Below are 20874 nucleotides of genomic sequence, written 5' to 3' on the forward strand. Positions count from 1 at the left end.
GCATTCAAGTGTCCAGCACGGCCAGTGGGGAAACTCTTCAACCTCGCTCCCGCTGATCCCCATCACGGATCGCGTGGCAAACAGAGGTAGAGGGGAGTCGGGGAGCACGTGTGTGTGGCCTTACAGCAAGTCGTGTGGTGGACCGTAACGGGTGGAGGCCGTTCTCCAATTCGCCTTTAACGCAGCGAATACGTTCATCATCTGCACATGCTTAGAGTTCATCACTCCATCTTCTCGGAGGACAATATCTCAGCCGCATTCCATTCAGTAGATAAAACTCATTTGTGCTCCCTGACTTTTTGTGACGCCGCGTGACGAGGGGGGGGGGGGGGAGTCAAAAATCGTACAAAATCGCGTGACGTCATTTATGGACGGCCCCTTAAATGCCAACGTTGAGATCTGCTGGCCACGACGAGGGGGATTCAGGATAAAGTTCTTGTCGTTGTGCTTTTCCTCCTTCGTTGAAGGAGCGCAGACGATATTGGGCTCACGATATGGTCCATAGCTTGTGTTGCATGGCCACAGTCATGCTCCTATGGCTTGTCTTTAATCTATCTCTTCGTATGTATCTTTGTATGTATCTCTATGTATGTATCTCATTGGGTCTCTATCTTTACGAGTCTATGTATCTCGACGTGCCTCTATTGGTCTGCTATATGGTCAATAGTTTGGGTTGCATGGCCACAATCACACTCCCGTGGCTCGGCCTTGTTTTTTATATTTTATGAAGGAGGTGTGAAGCAGCATTGACCTACTCTTTGGCTCTTTCGGTAAAGTCACGTAGAAAGAGAAAATAATAAATTAAATAATAGCATACGACGTTCCGATTGCAACACAAACAATCATCATCAGGTACAAATGAAAGAGAAAACAAACCTAGTAAACTTATAAATACAATGCAATACAACACAGAGAGTCGGCTTACATAACAGACAACACCCGACCTGGTTGATTACGTTATTCCAAAGATGGCTAAATTTAAGAGAGAGATAAAACACAGAACCAGAGACACAGAGACAGACACACAAGTAGAGAGAGACACACACAGAGACACACAGAGAGAAACACACACATAGGCACACAGAGAGAGAAAACACAGAGACACACAGAGAGATATAACACAGAGACACACAGAGAGAGATAACACAGAGACACAGAGAGAGAGACACACAACATAGACACAGAGAGAGATAACACAGAGACACACAGAGAGAGACACACAGAGAGAAACACACACATAGGCACACAGAGAGAAATAACACAGAGACACACAGAGAGATATAACACAGAGACACACAGAGAGATAACACAGAGACACACAGAGAGAGATAACACAGAGAGAGACACACAGAGAGAGATAACGCAGAGACACAGAGATATAACACAGAGACACAGAGAGAGAGATAACACAGAGACACACAGAGAGAGATAACACAGACACACACAGAGAGATAACACAGAGACACACAGAGAGAGACACAGAGAGAAACACACACATAGGCACACAGAGAGAAATAACACAGAGACACAGAGAGATATAACACAGAGACACACAGAGAGATAACACAGAGACACACAGAGAGAGACACACAGAGAGAGAGACACACACATAGGCACACAGAGAGAGATAACACAGAGAGAGACACACAGAGATAACGCAGAGACACAGATATATAACACAGAGACACACAGAGAGAGATAACAGAGAGAGACACACAGAGAGAGACACAGAGAGAGAGAGAGACACACACATAGGCACAGAGAAAGAGAGAGAGAACACAGAGACACAGAGAGAGATAACACACAGGCACACCGAGAGATATAACACAGAGACACGCAGAGATATAACACAGAGACACACACAGAGAGATAACACAGAGACACACCGAGAGATATAACATAGAGACACAGAGAGAGAGAGACACACACACATAGGCACACAGAGAGATAACGCAGAGACACAGAGATATAACACAGAGACACACATAGAGAGATAACACAGAGACACACAGAGACAGACAGAGAGAAACACACAGAGACACAGAGAGAGAGATAACACAGAGACACACAGAAAGAGATAACACAGAGAGAGACACACAGAGAGATATAACACATAGACACACAGAGAGATATAACACAGAGACACAGAGAGATATAACACAGAAATTTCAGCAAGAACATTTTCTTGCAAGAAATTTCAGCAAGAAAATTTTCTTGCTGTGGTTTTCACACTGGATGATGATTGCTTGTGTTGCAATCGAAACATCGTGAGAATTTTATTGTTTGATGTTTTTATTATTTTATTGTTTCCCTTTTACATGACTTTACCGAAAGAACTAAGAATATAAACGTTTTCGTTTAGTAACGTAATTTTTGTCTATATGTGTTTCTACCTTGTGATGGAACTGTGTAGGGTGAATTTTGAGATGTTTAAGGCCACGGGGTGATCAATAAAATCTGAATTTGTCTGTAATAAGGTAGGCCCTGATAAGGGGGTGACAGGGGTGAGTGCTTTGTGGCGAACATGCAAAGAAACATGCTCTAAGACATATTTACGATCCATTGTCTATGAAAAAGGTAAACACATTCTTGCGGAGGGAGCTGGTAGGAACGTTGGGTTGCTCGGTCAGTGGCCAGGGTCAACGGCGGCACCACGTGGTGTATTCCGCAAATATGCCCGACTGTGAGGGCGGGTACAAGCCGGCGTGAGTAGGTTAAACGTTGAGTTTTATAAGGGCACCACGGGGTGACCAGCTCCTCCCCACTCAGCCCCACCCCACCCAGCCCCACCCCACCCAGCCCCACCCCACACCCAGCCCCACCCTTCCCACCTTGCCCCTCCCTACCCTCCCCTCCCCACCCAGCCCCTACCCACCCAGCCCCTCCCTACCCTCGCCTCTCCACCCAGCCCCACCCCTCCCATTTTTTATATTCGAATGTCCGGATACACGTGGACAGACATCCACAGACATACACAATTAATTCCCTGCCTCCTGTGAGAATTAATCCCGGTTGGGCTTCCAGTCCATATAAGGGCACCACGGGGTGACCAGCCCCTCCCCACCCAGCCCCACCCCTCCCACCTCCCACCCCTCCCCACCCTCCCCACCCAGCCCCTCCCCACCATCCCCTCCCCACCCTCCCCTCCCCACCCTCCCCACCCCACCCTCCCCTCCCCACCCTCCCCTCCCCACCCTCCCCACCCCACCCTCCCCTCCCCACCCAGCCCCTCCCCACCCTCCCCACCCAGCCCCTCCCCACCCAGCCCCTCCCCACCCTCCCCACCCAGCCCCTCCCCACCCTCCCCTCCCCACCCAGCCCCTCCCCACCCTCCCCTCCCCACCCAGCCCCTCCCCACCCTCCCCTCCCCACCCAGCACCTCCCCACCCAGCCCCTCTCCACCCAGCCCCACCCCTCCCATTTTAGGATTGCACGACGGACGGACGGACACAATAATCCCCTGTGTGTGCTGCTGCTGCTGCTGGTGTGGTAGTAACCAGGAGGGTCCCAGCAGTAATTAATGTTTGTTTAGCAACAAAGATTTAAGTGAATGCGATGGTGGTCAGGGATTGGACCCCGAGTCCCCACGTGCACAGCAGAGTACGGGGCAAGCCGCCCCCATTCACACATTTGGGCGGATTTTCTCGCCGGTAAGCTGCATTTAACACTTGAGCTCCGATAAAATATAGTGTAACAGTTATCACAGTGATATCAATCGACTTACAGGGGCTCGGCAATGTTAATTGACTGTCACGCAGATATGCGCGATTCACAACTTTCACGTTAAAAGTTCCATTTCACTTTTCTAACAAAAAAAAATCTATATACTGACGACAATTGGTGCTTGCGTATTAACACCGGCGCTCGATTGCCGTTAACGAATTCAGCTGCCGTGTTGTTGATGATGTGTAGGGTGGTTTGTTTTTCTCCGTTATTCAAGGTACGAGGTTGTTTACTTAAATTTATTTTTTTTTGCTTTGCGCGGGATAATCGGCCTCGTGTCCCGAGATATTTAATCATTCAATCTCGAGCCCCAACGACTCGTTTTTTTTATCGATCCAATTCCAAGCGATCGATATAAATTTGAGTCGGAAGATTATTAGAGTAATTTTTTGTGTGGAAAATCGGAGTTTACTTGTTGGAATAGTTTTGATAAATGTTCGGTGTCGTTTGCGCTGTGCATTGATTGGCGAGGCACAAAATGGCTGCCTTCGGGCTTGTTGCTTTAACATTGAACTCGTGGGGTGCAGAGGTTACATTATATAACAAAGAATACTCTCGTTTTATACGTTTATTGTCAGTAAAATATGATTTCCCTAATATATATACACAATTTGACGTGACATTTTGCTTTATTATAAATTTAATAAGTACGTATTGCGTACCTGGCAACACCTTATCGGTGCTAATCTTATTACAGACCAAGTCAGATCGATCCAATTCCAAGCGATCGATATAAATTTGAGTCGGAAGATTATTAGAGTAATTTTTTGTGTGGAAAATCGGAGTTTATTTGCTGGAATAGTTTTGATAAATGTTCGGTGTCGTTTGCGCTGTGCATTGATTGGCGAGGCACAAAATGGCTGCCTTCGGGCTTGTTGCTTTAACATTGAACTCGTGGGGTGCAGAGGTTACATTATATAACAAAGAATACTCTCGTTTTATACGTTTATTGTCAGTAAAATATGATTTCCCTAATATATACACAATTTGACGTGACATTTTGCTTTATTATAAATTTTATAAGTACGTATTGCGTACCTGGCAACACCTTATCGGTGCCAATCTTATTACAGACCAAGTCAGATATAAATCTATCAACGTTCATCCTATACTCTACACTACACTACTATACACTACACTACTATACACTACTACACTATACACTACACTACTGAATACCTTTCGATTTAAAGCTTTCGTGACTGCAAGGATTCATCTTCTTTGGTTCTTTCGGTAAAGTCACGTAGAATGAGAATAAAATAATAAATTGATAAAATGAAATAACACAATAATATTCTCACGACGTTTCGGCCACAACAAAAGCGGCCTTCAGGTGAAGGGGACGAGACTGTCCTGTGTTATTTTATTTTATCAATTTATTGTTTTATTCTCATTCTACGTGACTTGACTGAATACCTGTAAACCCCTTATCAGTGCCTATTACTGACCAATTCAGACGTTATTGGTTACCCCCGTGCCACTTATAAATATATCAATGTTCATCCTATACTCTACACTATACACTACACTACTATACACTACACTAATATACACTACACTACTATACACTACACTACTGAATATCTGTCAACCCCTTATCAGTGCCTATTACTGACCAATTCAGACGTTATTGGTTACCCCCGTGCCACGTATAAATCTATCAATGTTCATCCTATACTCTACACTATACACTACACTAATATACACTACACTACTATACACTACACTACTGAATACCTGTAAACCCCTTATCAGTGCCTATTACTGACCAATTCAGACGTTATTGGTTACCCCCGTGCCACTTATAAATCTATCAATGTTCATCCTATACTCTACACTATACACTACACTACTATACACTACACTAATATACACTACACTACTATACACTACACTACTGAATATCTGTCAACCCCTTATCAGTGCCTATTACTGACCAATTCAGACGTTATTGGTTACCCCCGTGCCACTTATAAATCTATCAATGTTCATCCTACGAAGTCCCATCGCAAGCAGGGAAACACAAACAAATAGACGACTGTACGCCGTATGGCCCTGAAAACTCAATTTCCCTGTACGAGAATACGGGGTAAACCGTACGGGTTGACAGCTATTATAATGTTTTTATACTCTTTGTTTTTTTTCGGTTAAGTCACGTAAATAAAAAATATAAAAGAAAAATATGAAAAAACAACAAGCGAAAGCACAAACGCGTTTGTGCTTTCGCTTGTGTTGCGCCCGAAACGTCGTGATTTAATTTAGTTTTATTTATTTTATATTTTTTACCTACGTAACTTTACCGAAAAAAACAAAGGGTGTGAGTCACGAAAACTTCAAATCTAGAATTAAATAATATTGTTTTGTTTAGGCAGTGTTATCAGGGACGGTATGAAATTGAGGAGGCACAGCAGAGATTTGGGCGGATTTCGTGCTGATGCGGAATTACCTTTGCGAATATGACTTTGAAGTAAAATGTTGGTTGTTTCACAAACCCCTGGTGCTCAGCTGTTGTGGAGTCGCCCACTTCCCCGGAGGACAGAAGACAACGCATCTCCGAACTTAATTTTTTTAAAATTGTTGTTATCTCCTTAGACGACCTATCCACCTCGTAAGATGGGAGGAGAGGGGACAGGGCGGACCGCCTAAACTCTCACGATACAGTTATATATTATTTTCAGGTCAAAAAAATTCTCATCTATTACCTGATTAGTGTTGCTTAGGATGCTGGCAGCAGTGGATAAACACGTGTTTTTGTTACTTACGTCACCCCTGCAGGCACTTAGAAGCACTTCCTTTCAGGGGTCAAGCAACGAAATAATTCTTGAATAGTAGCCCTGAATTACGACGTCCCAAACTTGAAGTTTTAATTCGTTATATTACGCATAAGAGGCCGGAATAACTTGAGGAAATTGGTAATGGTTTCAAATGGCTCATGAATTGACTCATGCATTCCCTCTCACTTGTGCATTATTATGCTAGTGATTGACCACAGCTCACACTGTTCACAACCACATGAACAGCACTTGCCACCACTGTAATTATGCCACTTTACTTACCACTTCATCTACCTGTTCGTGATAACAATTTGCGCGCACTAAGATTATTAATGCTTGTTGCTTTACATCTACTCACGATGTTTTGAGTGTATGACTGTAAGAGTCTTTGCACAGAAATGAGTGTTGGGTTAAAATGCTCCAAAATAATAGCCTTGAGCTGGTGGTAAAGACTCTACATTCAAATGGCCAGGGTCAATTTATCCACGTGAGAATAACTGTTAACTTGCCGTAAAGTGGTGCTAATTGTATCAACCTTGGAGGGAAGGTGAGTCGACCCCTGACCAAGGAATTGATATACAGCATGTAGTTGACCGTTCTTGCACAGTGTAAAGGCAACATGTGTATTTGGGGGCAAATTACGAGTGTGTGCATGACAGTGGAAACATCTTAAATGTGGAAACACTCTTTGGTTATTTCGGTAAGTCACGTAGAAAGGAAATAAATCAATCATATTGACTGTTTTTCACCATTGTCGCTGGGTGGACTAATGTCTCTCGGTGGCAAGATGTTGTCTCCCTTGTCTCGTATGCAGAAGGTCGTGGGTTCGATCCGGACCCTGACGATGCCTGTGTTAGTTTAGTTTATCGGTTGTCTATAGTATATTCGGAGTTTGCGTGATATCTCTCCCCGTGGATTTTTGTTCGGGCTCCTCCAGTTTTGCCCTCCATATTTAGAAACATGCTTTTAGATTATTTGTCGACTATAAATTCTCACTTGTGATGATATGAGCTACACTCTTTGGTTCTTTCGGTAAAGTCACGTAGGTAGGAAAAGAAAAAATATATCACAACGTTTCGATTGCAACACAAGCGACCGTCATCAGGTAGAACTAAATTTGAGAGAGAGACAAAACACAGACACGGAGACACACACACAGACAGACATACAAGCAGAGAGAGACACAACAGAGACACACAGAGACCCAATCCCTCTGTGTCGAGGCCTTGAATAGAGAGAAATGGGGGTGGGGGGTTGGGCAGAGAGAGAGAGGTGGGTCTGCTGGAGCAAAGAAATTAGCATGTCAATGAATCCATCCCGAAGCGACCGAGGGAAAGGAGATCGAATGGCCCTATGATGATAGCCTGGTAAATTATAGAGAGAGATATAGGCAGTTTGAGAACATTTTTTAGCAAATATTTTGGAAATGTAATGTAATGCAACACAGAGAGTCGGCTAACACAGTTAACGCACCTCTACGGGGAGGATGTAAGTTCATATTCTTAGTTTTTTCGGTAAAGTCACGTTGAAGAGAAACAACAAAATAACAAAATATATATAAAACAATAAAAAATTCTAACGACGTTTCGACCATAACTCAAACGGTCATCATCAGGTGTGTCGGTTTGCATAAATTTATTTTGCAAACGGCATATTTATTTATTTATATATAAAAAATAATAACGTTTGCGTCACGCGCAGCGATTGGCAGTTTGCCCAGGACTAGTCCATCTATTTTTTTAAAAGAGGAGGGGGGAGACGAAATTTGTTTTTATGTATGCTGTCTGAAAGCCACTGTAAGCGTGAACAATCAATCAAGAACTGAAATGATTTATCAAATCTTTCCAATGATTGCTAAGATAGAATCCATCTTCTCGGTTGAAATTGTCTCTGTGTTTGTATATGTGGATAGCCTCATGAACGAATCTCTCATGGAAGCCAGATGGCTTACAAAGAACCTCCGTCTTGGAAAAGTCAATGGCATGTGAGCCTACTGAATTAGAACAATGATCTGCTACGGCCGAGGTGTTGGTCCTACCGTGTTTAAGGTCTGCTTTATGTTCACGAATGCGGTCCGAGATATGGCGTTTGGTTTCTCCAATGTAACTACTACCACAGAGGCAACTTAGTTTGTAGACACCAGGGTATTGTATGTCCGGAATCACATCTTTTACAGACGGAACCAGATCACGGATTTTATGTAATGTGTTGAAACGGACCTGGATCTTGTGTTTATTCAAGATTTTGGAGATCTTTTTTGTGATCCCAGCAATGTAGGGTAAAGTTATGGTTTTGAAAGGCTCCTCAAGAGGGTTCTTCTTCATGGTTTGAGTGATAGCTTTGCGGATTGTATAGTCGGAGTAACCATTAGCCCTAAGAGCTTGGTGTACGTGCTTGAGTTCACTGCTTATGTGTTCCTGGTCGGATATGCATTGGGCTCTATGATACAGAGTCTTGATGAGAGAATTCTTCTGTGATGGATGGTGGTGGGAATCCGGTTTCAGATAAGCATCCGTATGGGTAGCTTTCCTGTAGACAGAGTGGCTCATTGAACCATCAGGTCTTTTTTTAATTAGGACATCCAAAAAAGGTATCTTGCCATCTATTTCGACTTCCATGGTAAATCTGATGGCTGGGTGTATGGAATTGATGTGGTCGAAGAATTGGCCTAGAGCAGGCCGGCCATGTGGCCAGATGACAAAAGTGTCATCCACGTACCTCTTCCATAAGGTTGGGCGCAGAGTGGCAGTCTGGATGGCGTCAGTCTCAAATTTCTCCATGAAAATGTTAGCTATAACTGGAGAAAGGGGGGAGCCCATTGGGGTGCCCTCAGTTTGTTTGTAGAAATTTCCATTCCAAGTGAAGTATGTATTGGTTAAACAGTGTCTCACCAGGGGGGGTACCTCGGTGTTTAGTCCTTGATGAACCAAGTCTTCAATGATTGCAATGGTGTCAGGTACAGGAACCTTGGTGAATAAGGAAACTACATCAAAACTGACAAGCAGGTCGTCTGGGGACAGGGAAATACCCTTGATTGTTGATACCAGGTGAGTAGAATTTTGTACCGCAGAGGTGGTCTTTCCAGTGAAAGGACGCAGGATTTCAGACAAAAAACGAGCTAGTTTGTAGGTGGGGGAGCTGATAGTAGAGACTATGGGACGAAGAGGTGTATCAACTTTATGTATTTTTGGTAAGCCGTATAATCTTGGTGGCCTGGCAGCAGAAGGTTTCAACGAAAACTGTTTAGATTGATCAATTAATGCGGTTGAATCAGAAATTATTTTGTTGGTTTGTGTGACGAGGCTGTTGGTGGGATCTCTTTTTATTTTTGTATAACTACCATCGTCGAGTAATTCTTTAATTTTGTTGTTGTATTCTATTTTATCCATGATGACAGTAGCATTGCCTTTGTCAGCTGAGAGAACTACAATATCATTCCTCTTTTTTAATTTATATAATTCAAAACGCTCATCTTTGCTGAGGTTGCTAGCTGGCATCTTAGCGTTTTTGAGGGTTGCAGCGATTTCAGATCTTGCTACGTCTGCAGCGATGTGACCCAGGCCCCTGAGAGCAACGTCTACTTGGGCAATTATATCATTAACTGGTATGTGTTTAGGTGTGACTGCAAAGTTTAGACCTTTAGCTAAAACGGATTTCAGACCATCGGAAATAGAACTGTTACTGCGATTAATTACGACTTTATTAACGTCTAACTTTTTGGTGTGTGGGTCCGGTCTTTTGTTGAAGAGGAGGTTAAATTTGGAAATCAGGTTTTCCTTACATTTGGTCGACATAGTAGCAGCTGAAGAGGTATCAACAATCAAGGGTATTTCCCTGTCCCCAGACGACCTGCTTGTCAGTTTTGATGTAGTTTCCTTATTCACCAAGGTTCCTGTACCTGACACCATTGCAATCATTGAAGACTTGGTTCATCAAGGACTAAACACTGAGGTACCCCCCCTGGTGAGACACTGTTTAACCAATACATACTTCACTTGGAATGGAACTTTCTACAAACAAACTGAGGGCACCCCAATGGGCTCCCCCCTTTCTCCAGTTATAGCTAACATTTTCATGGAGAAATTTGAGACTGACGCCATCCAGACTGCCACTCTGCGCCCAACCTTATGGAAGAGGTACGTGGATGACACTTTTGTCATCTGGCCACATGGCCGGCCTGCTCTAGACCAATTCTTCGACCACATCAATTCCATACACCCAGCCATCAGATTTACCATGGAAGTCGAAATAGATGGCAAGATACCTTTTTTGGATGTCCTAATTAAAAAAAGACCTGATGGTTCAATGAGCCACTCTGTCTACAGGAAAGCTACCCATACGGATGCTTATCTGAAACCGGATTCCCACCACCATCCATCACAGAAGAATTCTCTCATCAAGACTCTGTATCATAGAGCCCAATGCATATCTGACCAGGAACACATAAGCAGTGAACTCAAGCACGTACACCAAGCTCTTAGGGCTAATGGTTACTCCGACTATACAATCCGCAAAGCTATCACTCAAACCATGAAGAAGAACCCTCTTGAGGAGCCTTTCAAAACCATCACTTTACCCTACATTGCTGGAATCACAAAAAAGATCTCCAAAATCTTGAATAAACACAAGATCCAGGTCCGTTTCAACACATTACATAAAATCCGTGATCTGGTTCCGTCTGTAAAAGATGTGATTCCGGACATACAATACCCTGGTGTCTACAAACTAAGTTGCCTCTGTGGTAGTAGTTACATTGGAGAAACCAAACGCCATATCTCGGACCGCATTCGTGAACATAAAGCAGACCTTAAACACGGTAGGACCAACACCTCGGCCGTAGCAGATCATTGTTCTAATTCAGTAGGCTCACATGCCATTGACTTTTCCAAGACGGAGGTTCTTTGTAAGCCATCTGGCTTCCATGAGAGATTCGTTCATGAGGCTATCCACATATACAAACACAGAGACAATTTCAACCGAGAAGATGGATTCTATCTTAGCAATCATTGGAAAGATTTGATAAATCATTTCAGTTCTTGATTGATTGTTCACGCTTACAGTGGCTTTCAGACAGCATACATAAAAACAAATTTCGTCTCCCCCCTCCTCTTTTCAAAAAATAGATGGACTAGTCCTGGGCAAACTGCCAATCGCTGCGCGTGACGCAAACGTTATTATTTTTTATATATAAATAAATAAATATGCCGTTTGCTAAATAAATTTATGCAAACCGACACACCTGATGATGACCGTTTGAGTTATGGTCGAAACGTCGTGAGAATTTTTTATTGTTTTATATATATTTTGTTATTTTGTTGTTTCTCTTCAACGTGACTTTACCGAAAAAACTAAGAATATGAATTACTGCAGTCACGAAAGCTTTAAATCAAAATTTAGGATGTAAGTTGTTTTCTCTCTCTGTGTCTCTGTCAAATTTCACACTTAACTTCAAATTTAGCAATCTTTGGAGATCGTAATCAACCAGGCTATGTATTAACTGTGTGTTAGCCGACTCTGTGTTGCATTACATTACATTTTTATCAAACTTTCTCTAAAACTTACCAGGCTATCATAGGGCCATTCGATCTTCTTTCCCTCGGTCGCTTCGGGGTGGATTCATTGACATGCTAATTTCTCTGCTCCAGCAGCTGCCCCAGCAGACCCACCTCTCTCTCTCTGCCCATCCCCCCCTTCTCTCTATTTAAGGCCTCGACACAGAGGCATTGGGTCTCTGTGTGTCTATGTTGTGTCTCTCTGTGTCTCTGTGTTGTCTCTCTCTGCTTGTGTGTCTGTCTGTGTCTCCGTGTCTGTGCTTTGTCTTTCAAATTTAGTTCTACCTGATGACGGTTGCTTGTGTTGCAATCGAAACGTCGTACTCTATTATTGAATTTATTTTATTTCTACGTGACTTTACCGAAAGAACCAAAGAGTAATTCCTGCAGTCACGAAAGTTTCAAAATGTGGAAACACTGTATATTCCACTTCCCTTAATGCACAATTATCTCTGCAGGCACAAAATATGGCTTTTACGGTGGCCACTCTGGTGCTGGAGCCGAATGAGGACTTCCTTGCGTGGCTTGAGGCGCAGGGTGTAAACGCGGAGGTGGCCCGGGCCATGGACTCGGAGCTGGGCATCCGGGACTACGGGGTCCTGCGCGCCTGCGTCGGGGACGGCCTCGTGCGGGCCGAGCTGCTGGCCACGGCGCGCGACCGCCTGCCCTTTGGCTTCTACGCCGTGCTGCGGCAGGTGGTGAAGGCCCTGCAGGGCGCTGAGCTCCATAACGCTGGGATGCCGCACTCAGATGATGTCGCCGCCTCCTCCGCCTCTCCTGGCGACGTGACGCTGGAAGGCCTGGTGGACGTGCTGCTTGCGCTGTTCAGCGGCTTGAGCAGTGAGCTGCTGATGTCCGTGAAAAGACTCGGAGCCATGGATGGACTTAAGTATGAAATGCCTTCATCTGGTGATGCAGTCGGTAATGAAATGATGATGGCTGAAATGGATCGCCCAATGGAGAATGGTAATTGATATTTAATAGCATTAAATAACATCTGGCTGATTGACACCATGGTTAGTGCCCTAAATTCACAATATTAGTCTTTGCTTAACCTGAATGTGGAATTTGCACCACTGACACAGGACCACAGATGGAGATGATACCACCATTACACACAGGCAGGGAGACGCTTGAGTCAGATTCACTTCCTGCCTACGCGACTAAAACATATTGCCCTGGTGGGTCGTCCCATTGCTTGCGATGGAGACCGCAGCTTGATTTCACCAAATATCAGATGGAATGAAATTTTCCATCAACGCATGAATCGTGTCATTTCTATCTGTGAATTACAAAAACACTATGTCCTTTGATTTCAGGTGAGACGGCAGGAACGCCACCTCCAGATGCGGATGACTCTCAACCCAACCTGCCAGTGGATCTGATAAAAATTGAATCTTTCGGAGGTATCATTTATAAGTGTGGAGTGTTGAGTTGTCCAGTTTAGTCAGGGGGATCAATCGGCTTATTCGGATATCCCGAATGGACGACCTCTCAATTCCAAGTATATTGTTCTTGATGAGCTAATATACATCTCATTGCTGTTAATTATTCGTCACTTTTCAGTTCACATCAGTTTCAAACTGACACTTTATTGAAAATAATTTCACTTTTATGAGCCCTCTATTCTTGTAGATGCCGCTGACTTCACTGACAATGCAATGCTTCCTCGGACATCGGAGGATGGTTCCATGAAATGTTGTCTAATAAAATATTGGGTAATTGGCCTTTTTTGCCAGTAGATATTTCCGTCAATGCATGAATCATGTCGTGTCTATTTGTGAATCAAAATAACCCTGTGCTTTGATTTCAGGTGACACAGAAGAAACGCCAACTCCAGATGTGGATGACTCTCAATCCAACCTGCCAGTGGAACCTTTCGGAGGTAACGTCTATAAGTGTGAAGTGTTCAGTGGCCCAATTCAGTCATTGGGATAACTCGGCTTATTCAAATATCTCGAATGAGCAACCTCTAGATTACAAGTCGACCTCTAGCTCTTGATGAGCTCAGATACATCTTATTGCTTCGGTCGTTAATCATATTGTTACTTCTCAGTTCACATCAGTTTCAAAGTGACACTTTATTTAAAATTATTTCACTGATATGAGCCCTCTTTGCTTGTACAGTGAGGGAAAAAAGTATTTGATCCCCTGCTGATTTTGTATGTTTGCCCACTGACAAAGAAATGATCAGTCTATAATTTTAATGGTTGGTTTATTTGAACAGTGAGAGACAGAATAACAACAACCCTTCTGCAAAACATGACTTAGTACTTGGTGGCAAAACCCTTGTTGGCAATCACAGAGGTCAGACGTTTCTTGTAGTTGGCCACCAGGTTTGCACTCATCTCAGGAGGGATTTTGTCCCACTCCTCTTCGCAGATCTTCTCCAAGTCATTAAGGTTTAGAGGCTGATGTTTGGCAACTCAAACCTTTAGCTCCCTCCACAGATTTTCTATGGGATTAATGTCTGGAGACTGGCTAGGCCACTCCAGGACCTTAATGTGCTTCTTCTTGAGCCACTCCTTTGTTGCCTTGGCCGTGTGTTTTGGGTCATTGTCATGCTGGCATACCCATCCACGACCCATTTTCAATGCCCTGGCTGAGGGAAGGAGGTTCTCACCCAAGATTTGACGGTACATGGCCCTGTCCATCGTCCCTTTGATGCGGTGAAGTTGTCCTGTCCCCTTAGCAGAAAAACACCCCCAAAGCATAATGTTTCCACCTCCATGTTTGACGGTGGGGATGGTGTTCTTGGGGTCATAGGCAGCATTCCTTCTCCAAACACGGCGAATTGAGTTGATGCCAAAGAGCTCCATTTTGGTCTCATCTGACCACAACACTTTCACCCAGTTGTCCTCTGAATCATTCAGATGTTCATTGGCAAACTTCAGACGGGCATGTATATGTGCTTTCTTTAGCAGGGGACCTTGTGAACGCTGCAGGATTTCAGTCCTTCACGGCGTAGTGTGTTACCAATTGTTTTCTTGGTGACTATGGTCCCAGCTGCCTTGAGATCATTGACAAGATCCTCCCGTGTAGTTCTGGGCTGATTCCTCACCGTTCTCATGATAATTGCAACTCCACGAGGTGAGATCTTGCATGGAGCCCCAGGCAGAGGGAGATTGACAGTTCTTTTGTGTTTCTTCCATTTGCGAATAATCGCACCAACTGTTGTCACCTCACCAAGCTGCTTGGCAATGGTCTTGTAGCCCATTCCAGCCTTGTGTAGGTCGACAATCTTGTCCCTGACATCCTTGGAGAGCTCTTTGGTCTTGGCCATGGTGGAGAGTTTGGAATCTGATTGATTGATTGCTTCTGTGAACAGGTGTCTTTTAAATTTCGATTTAAAGCTTTCGTGACTGCAATGATTCATCTTCTTTGGTTCTTTCGGTAAAGTCACGTAGAATGAGAACAAATAATAAATTGATAAAATAAAATAACGTCAATTTATTATTTGTTCTCATTCTACGTGACTTTACCGAAAGAACCAAAGAAGAGGTGTCTTTTATACAGGTAACAAGCTGAGATTAGGAGCACTCCCTTTAAGAGTGTGCTCCTAATCTCAGCTGGGAGCCTGAAATCTTCGGAGCTAGAAATCTTTCTGATTTAGAGGGGGTCAACTACTTATTTCCCTCATTAAAATCAATTTATAACATTTTTGACATGCGATTTTCTGGATTTTTTTGTTGTTATTTTGTCTCTCACTGTTCAAATAAACCTACCATTAAAATTATAGACTGATCATTTCTTTGTCAGTGGGCAAACGTACAAAATCAGCAGGGGATCAAATACTTGTTTCCCTCACTGTAGATGCCGCTGAATTTTCTGAAAATGCAATGCTTCCTCGGACATGGGGGCATGATTACACAAAATTAGCTTCTAATACAATCTTTGGTAAGTGGCCATTTTTTACCAGTAGATATTGTGAGGATATAAATCCAGACCTAGAGGTCATCACGGCCGACCACACAACACAATAGCTTTTCAAATGATTTGTTTTTCATGATTGCATATTTATATTTTTCATTATTATTTGAGTATGTAAACGTCCAATCAAAAGAATATAAAACACATTTTTCAAGGCAGAGTTTTATATCTGGAGTCTGTCTTGAATGTGTTCATTTTTAATGTATTTAATACAACTAAAAATAGGTCAAAAGGTCATCACGGCCAATAAAATGTATGCCACTACATGTGAACATCTCATCCTCATTTTTATCCGGTCGTTCAGCTGTTGCGTAATTACATCCGACTTCCATGGTTTTTTCTGACAGTCTCATCATCGCCATCTCTCTCGTTTTAGGTATTGCCTTGTTTAACAGTTGACACATACTTCAAGCACTGCTATTAGTCTCATCTCCACCTTCATTTCGTTTTACGTATTATCTACTCGAATGCCAGTGCTTATTTTTTACTTATTCAAAAAAAACTTGTTTGAAATTATGCTCTCCCTTAAAGTTTCATTGGAGTCTCACACCGCTCTCATGTTCAAAGCCATGACCTCACAGCAGATCGAGGACGAGAGCTGTACGCTTGCTGTCGAGACGGCCCCCGCTCTGTGGGCACAGGACGCCATTCAAAACGGAGAAGCAGCCTTCACCTGCACACGCGAGTACGTGTCACTACCACCAACGGAGGGGTTCTCCTTCGAGTCGTCAGTGGCGAGCCGAAACGGGTCACCCCTGGCAGCCGTTGCACGAAGCCTGACCATCGGACGTAGTGGCTCCAACAATCCGGGTGTGTGGTTCGCCATCGCCGAGCCCTCGTGGAAGAATAAAAATCTGTTGCCGGGACGCGTAGTCCAGAGACCTTACCACTGCGATGTTTGCGGGCACTGCTTGAAGCGCGAGCACCTGAAGAACCACCTGCGCACGCACGCGGGAGAGAAGCCTTACCGCTGCATGGTGTGCGGCCAGACCTTCTCGCAGCAGGGCAACCTCAAGCTGCACCACCGCACGCACACGGGCGAGCGGCCGTACGGCTGCGAGGTGTGTGGCCGGGAATTCTCGCGGTCCATCAATATGAAGATGCACATGCGCACGCACACGGGTGAGAATCCCTAACAGTGCGACGTGTGTGGACAAGCCTTCACGCACGGGTTCAGACTGCGCTTCCACCAGCGTACCCGCAGAGGGTCGGGCGCCACCACCGCCTGAGAATGAAGAGTTTTGTTTATGGTGCCGCAGACATGTTCACATGCTCCAGGCCAGAGCCCCGTTATGAATGACCCCTATTGTAATCAAAAAAGGTTTGGTGTATGAGAGCATTTGAGCACTGCTTTGTATGGTCATTGGTGCAGCCCTGCAATTCCTTGCCAATGCCATTGTTGGTGGTAGGGAATCTTAATGGACAGCTCTAGACATGTGCAGTCGTCTTGGAAGAGGTGGGAGTACCCACACTTTACATCCACATGTGTGCCACCATTAATGTCAGATCAGGTAGATGTCCCTTCTGAACCTGTTTGGGAGACCTTGCAGTCACCCTTATTATTTGGTCCATCAAATTGCCAATGACTCGCTTGCCATATGCAAGGTTATCACAGACCAGCACAATGGACCCTCGTCCAAAATATGTAACCGACTTTTAGCTGGGATGGGATTGTAGTCCAGCACTGTAGCGTCGATGATTGGTAGACCGTACGAAGTTTGTGAAACTCCCTGTGGGCGTCGAGGCTTGCCAGGAGAAGGCGATAGAGCAAAATGTGTGCTCCACCTGTTTATGGGGTAGAGCAGTGTTCTTCACTAATTTTCAGAGGGGGGCCACTTCCACACCGCCAGCATGGGGTGTTTTCACATTGTCGGGGGCCGCACTAAAGGCCGCTAGTGGTTGCGGGCCTTGCATTGAAGCTCACTGCGATAGAGCGTTGCCTTTTTGCATGTGGGTTTTTTTCTGGGAAATAGTTTCCTCCCACGTGTAAAGACTTAATTGACTGATAACACCTTAACACATGAAGACAATCGCAAAGCTTGGGAATTTACTGGTGGCAACTCACCACCTAGCTGCCTTCGCCGCTTGTACTTGGGTCCTTTTCGCACCTGCGAGTCATGCTCTCCGAAAGTGAGCGGATCCTGTGCAGCACGTTACAAGTTGAAATTATAAATTATATTAATGTCATTCGGTGGTGGTGCTAACCTATTGGGGGGCCAGATGCAGAAGTCTTATTAGGGGGTGGGGAGTTGCAGAAATATAGAAATGAGAGATTAAATGGCATTTTTACGTATAATGGCTGGTTAGGTTTTTCTTGATTTGAATTTTAGCTGAAATTGTATCTATCTTTATGGTTTAATGAATCCATGGTCCATTGAGCTGCTTGGTACCCGAAGCCTTTGATTGGTTTGCTCGTGCCTTCCATTGGTTATTGTTCCTCCGAGGGCAATGGTGGTTTTATGTATTTGTAATCGAGTTGTAAATTGTATGAAATAAAAACAATTTTAATTACCGTCTCTTTGTCAATCCACTGCTATGTTGATCATAGTTTAACCATACTTGGCCACACTTCTCATTGGAAGTTGGTGGTGGGGTAGGGGTGAGTGCTGGTAGAAGTACCAGAGCAGATATCGATCACCACTGATGTTAGCTGTAGCCAGGAATCGAACTCGGGTCGCTGTCTTCACAAATTGCACTAACCGCTGCACCACTGCTCCACTCTGAAATGAGTGTAGTTTTGGTAAAATTTAATTGAAAACATTTTTGGGAGATATTCAAAAATCCATGTGGTCAACTTACCAAACATTAACCAATCAAAAAATGTGCTTCACTTTCAGTTCTGATGCAATTGGGTGCAAAAGTATTGATTTTGTAACGTGATTAGTTTTCCATATAATTTGTTCGGTTTGATAAACGTTTTATCTAAAACCAAGATAACATTTCTTAAAATATTAAATTTGAGCTTACGTCGATGAGCCCATGTATATATTTTTCTCACATTTACGGTTATATGTTGAATGTTAACAGGGCTAACTAGTGGCCTGTTGTATTGCACGGTGTTGCAGAATATGCCTTGTACAGTACGGTGTAATATTAAAACCCTTAAAGCTTCAGCACATTACCACATATATGTAGAACTTCTTTCACACCCTACGTAGCAAACCATGCTAATCTGAGGTGCGGGGAAAGGACAAACCAAACAGTAAAAATAGTTCTAAATAAATGCGTTTTCAATCTAGATCATTTAAAATTGGATAGCCAGTGGCTCCCAAATATCAGAATGAAGAGCGTTCTCGATGGCCGTAGCTCATCTGAAACCGGTCGTGTTCCGCAATGGGGGATGGATATTTTTTTGTCTTTTAAACGGTGCCGTCAATATCCATTGGACATAACCAATACTACGAATTCGTCACTGAAGTCATGGTGGTTACTAAAATCGTGAATTTGAAGTTTGTGAAGTCTTGGAAATGGCTGTATAATTATTATATGAAGCACTTTTGTCTCTCAATATGTAGGGGAGGGGTACAACCACAGTTATTGTATTGTAATTCCGTTAATTATTATTGGGGGTTTTTCACCAACACCTTGGCCGTTCGAATAAAAATCACCTTGGGAAAATTTGTAGCCATTAACAGTTGGCTCAGCTGCAGAATGAGCTCGCAAACGAAAGGTTAGGTAAAATCCTGACCTTGCACATCATCCTTCAAGGGTCGATAAAATAAGTGCCACTGTTGGGAAATCAACAGTAACCGTCCTATGCAAAGACTTGCTCCCTGCCATAGGAATGTGCAGTACCCACCATGTTCTCTCATGGGCTGTAAATGGGAACTGAACAGCACCTCATTACTAGCACCACATCTCATGCAGAGAGAGTTCTTACCTGTACCCATCTGGCAGTTCAGCATTTGTTTAAGCAAGCCTGACTGCTGATGAGATACTGTGTCATAACCGGTCCAGAGTTTGCTTGTAATTATGCCGATGTTTAAAAAAAATGCACACTCCGAGAAGGCTGTGGGTGGCCGGTGGGATGTGTACAAATATTTTTTTTACGTGGAGATAGAACTATGGTAAGGTGGCGTAATGGCACATTTTCTTTGCTACTTATAATTCTCCACAACGACGGTTGTGATTAATCACTTATTTTTTGGATCAGATCGCCGTGGAAGTAAAGTGCGTCGTACACCCAACACATTTGTAATGGTTCGACAGAGGCACACACTCGTGTGGAGGCAACACTTTATTTAACACAACTGCAACAAACCCGACACTTAAGGTGGTGACCACCGTCCTACTCTCACTAACACTCAGGTGCTACTTGGCGTGGCCAAGCCAGAAGGGCTTCTGCTTGGGCACGATGACTGGAGGCTTGTCCCTTCAGAGTCTTCATGAGACCGCTTCATCCCGGGCACCAACAGCCCAGCCCTCCGCGCTGAGCCCGCTTATTAAGCCTCTCCGGCGTGTCCAGCCACACCCTGACCACGCCCCCCTTCTCGAGCCCTCGAGAAGGCTCCACTCCCTGATCATGTGACCCCCACGATCCCCCAGGGCCCCTGGCCCCCTCTTGGATCTGGTCACATGTCCAGCCGGGGTCACTTGGAGTGCCATGGCCTGACACAACCCCCGTGGCACCCATCAACAGGCAGTGACGTCACGCATACAGATCCAACATGGTAGTGACGTCATGTGTATACAGACCCGACAGTGACGTCATGTGTATACAGACCCGACATAGTAGTGATGTCATATGTCACCACATCATCCCCCCCCCCCGTGTAACATACAGCCGTCCCGGCTGTGACCATAGAAAGAACAAAACGTGCGCCTCACAACAAAGCAGAACGTATTTAAATACCCAGCAAACGATAATAAATTACACGAATAGCATATGTACACAA

General features: G+C 44.1%; 1 protein-coding gene across 1 annotated transcript; it reads left to right on the forward strand.

Moving 5' to 3' along the window:
* Window positions 1-3668: 3668 nt before the first annotated feature.
* LOC116942980 (uncharacterized) lies at window positions 3669-18495 on the forward strand. Its single transcript, XM_076068864.1, has 6 exons — window positions 3669-3940; window positions 12508-13015; window positions 13369-13455; window positions 13863-13934; window positions 15863-15946; window positions 16547-18495. The coding sequence occupies exons 1-6, from the start codon at window positions 3902-3904 to the stop codon at window positions 17113-17115; spliced, it is 1359 nt and encodes a 452-aa protein (XP_075924979.1). The 5' UTR covers window positions 3669-3901; the 3' UTR covers window positions 17116-18495.
* Window positions 18496-20874: the final 2379 nt, after the last annotated feature.

This window comes from Petromyzon marinus, chromosome 1, assembly GCF_048934315.1.
Source record: "Petromyzon marinus isolate PM22_M1 ecotype Great Lakes invasive population chromosome 1, UKy_Petmar_22M1.pri1.0, whole genome shotgun sequence".
Taxonomy (NCBI): Eukaryota; Metazoa; Chordata; class Hyperoartia; order Petromyzontiformes; family Petromyzontidae; genus Petromyzon; species Petromyzon marinus.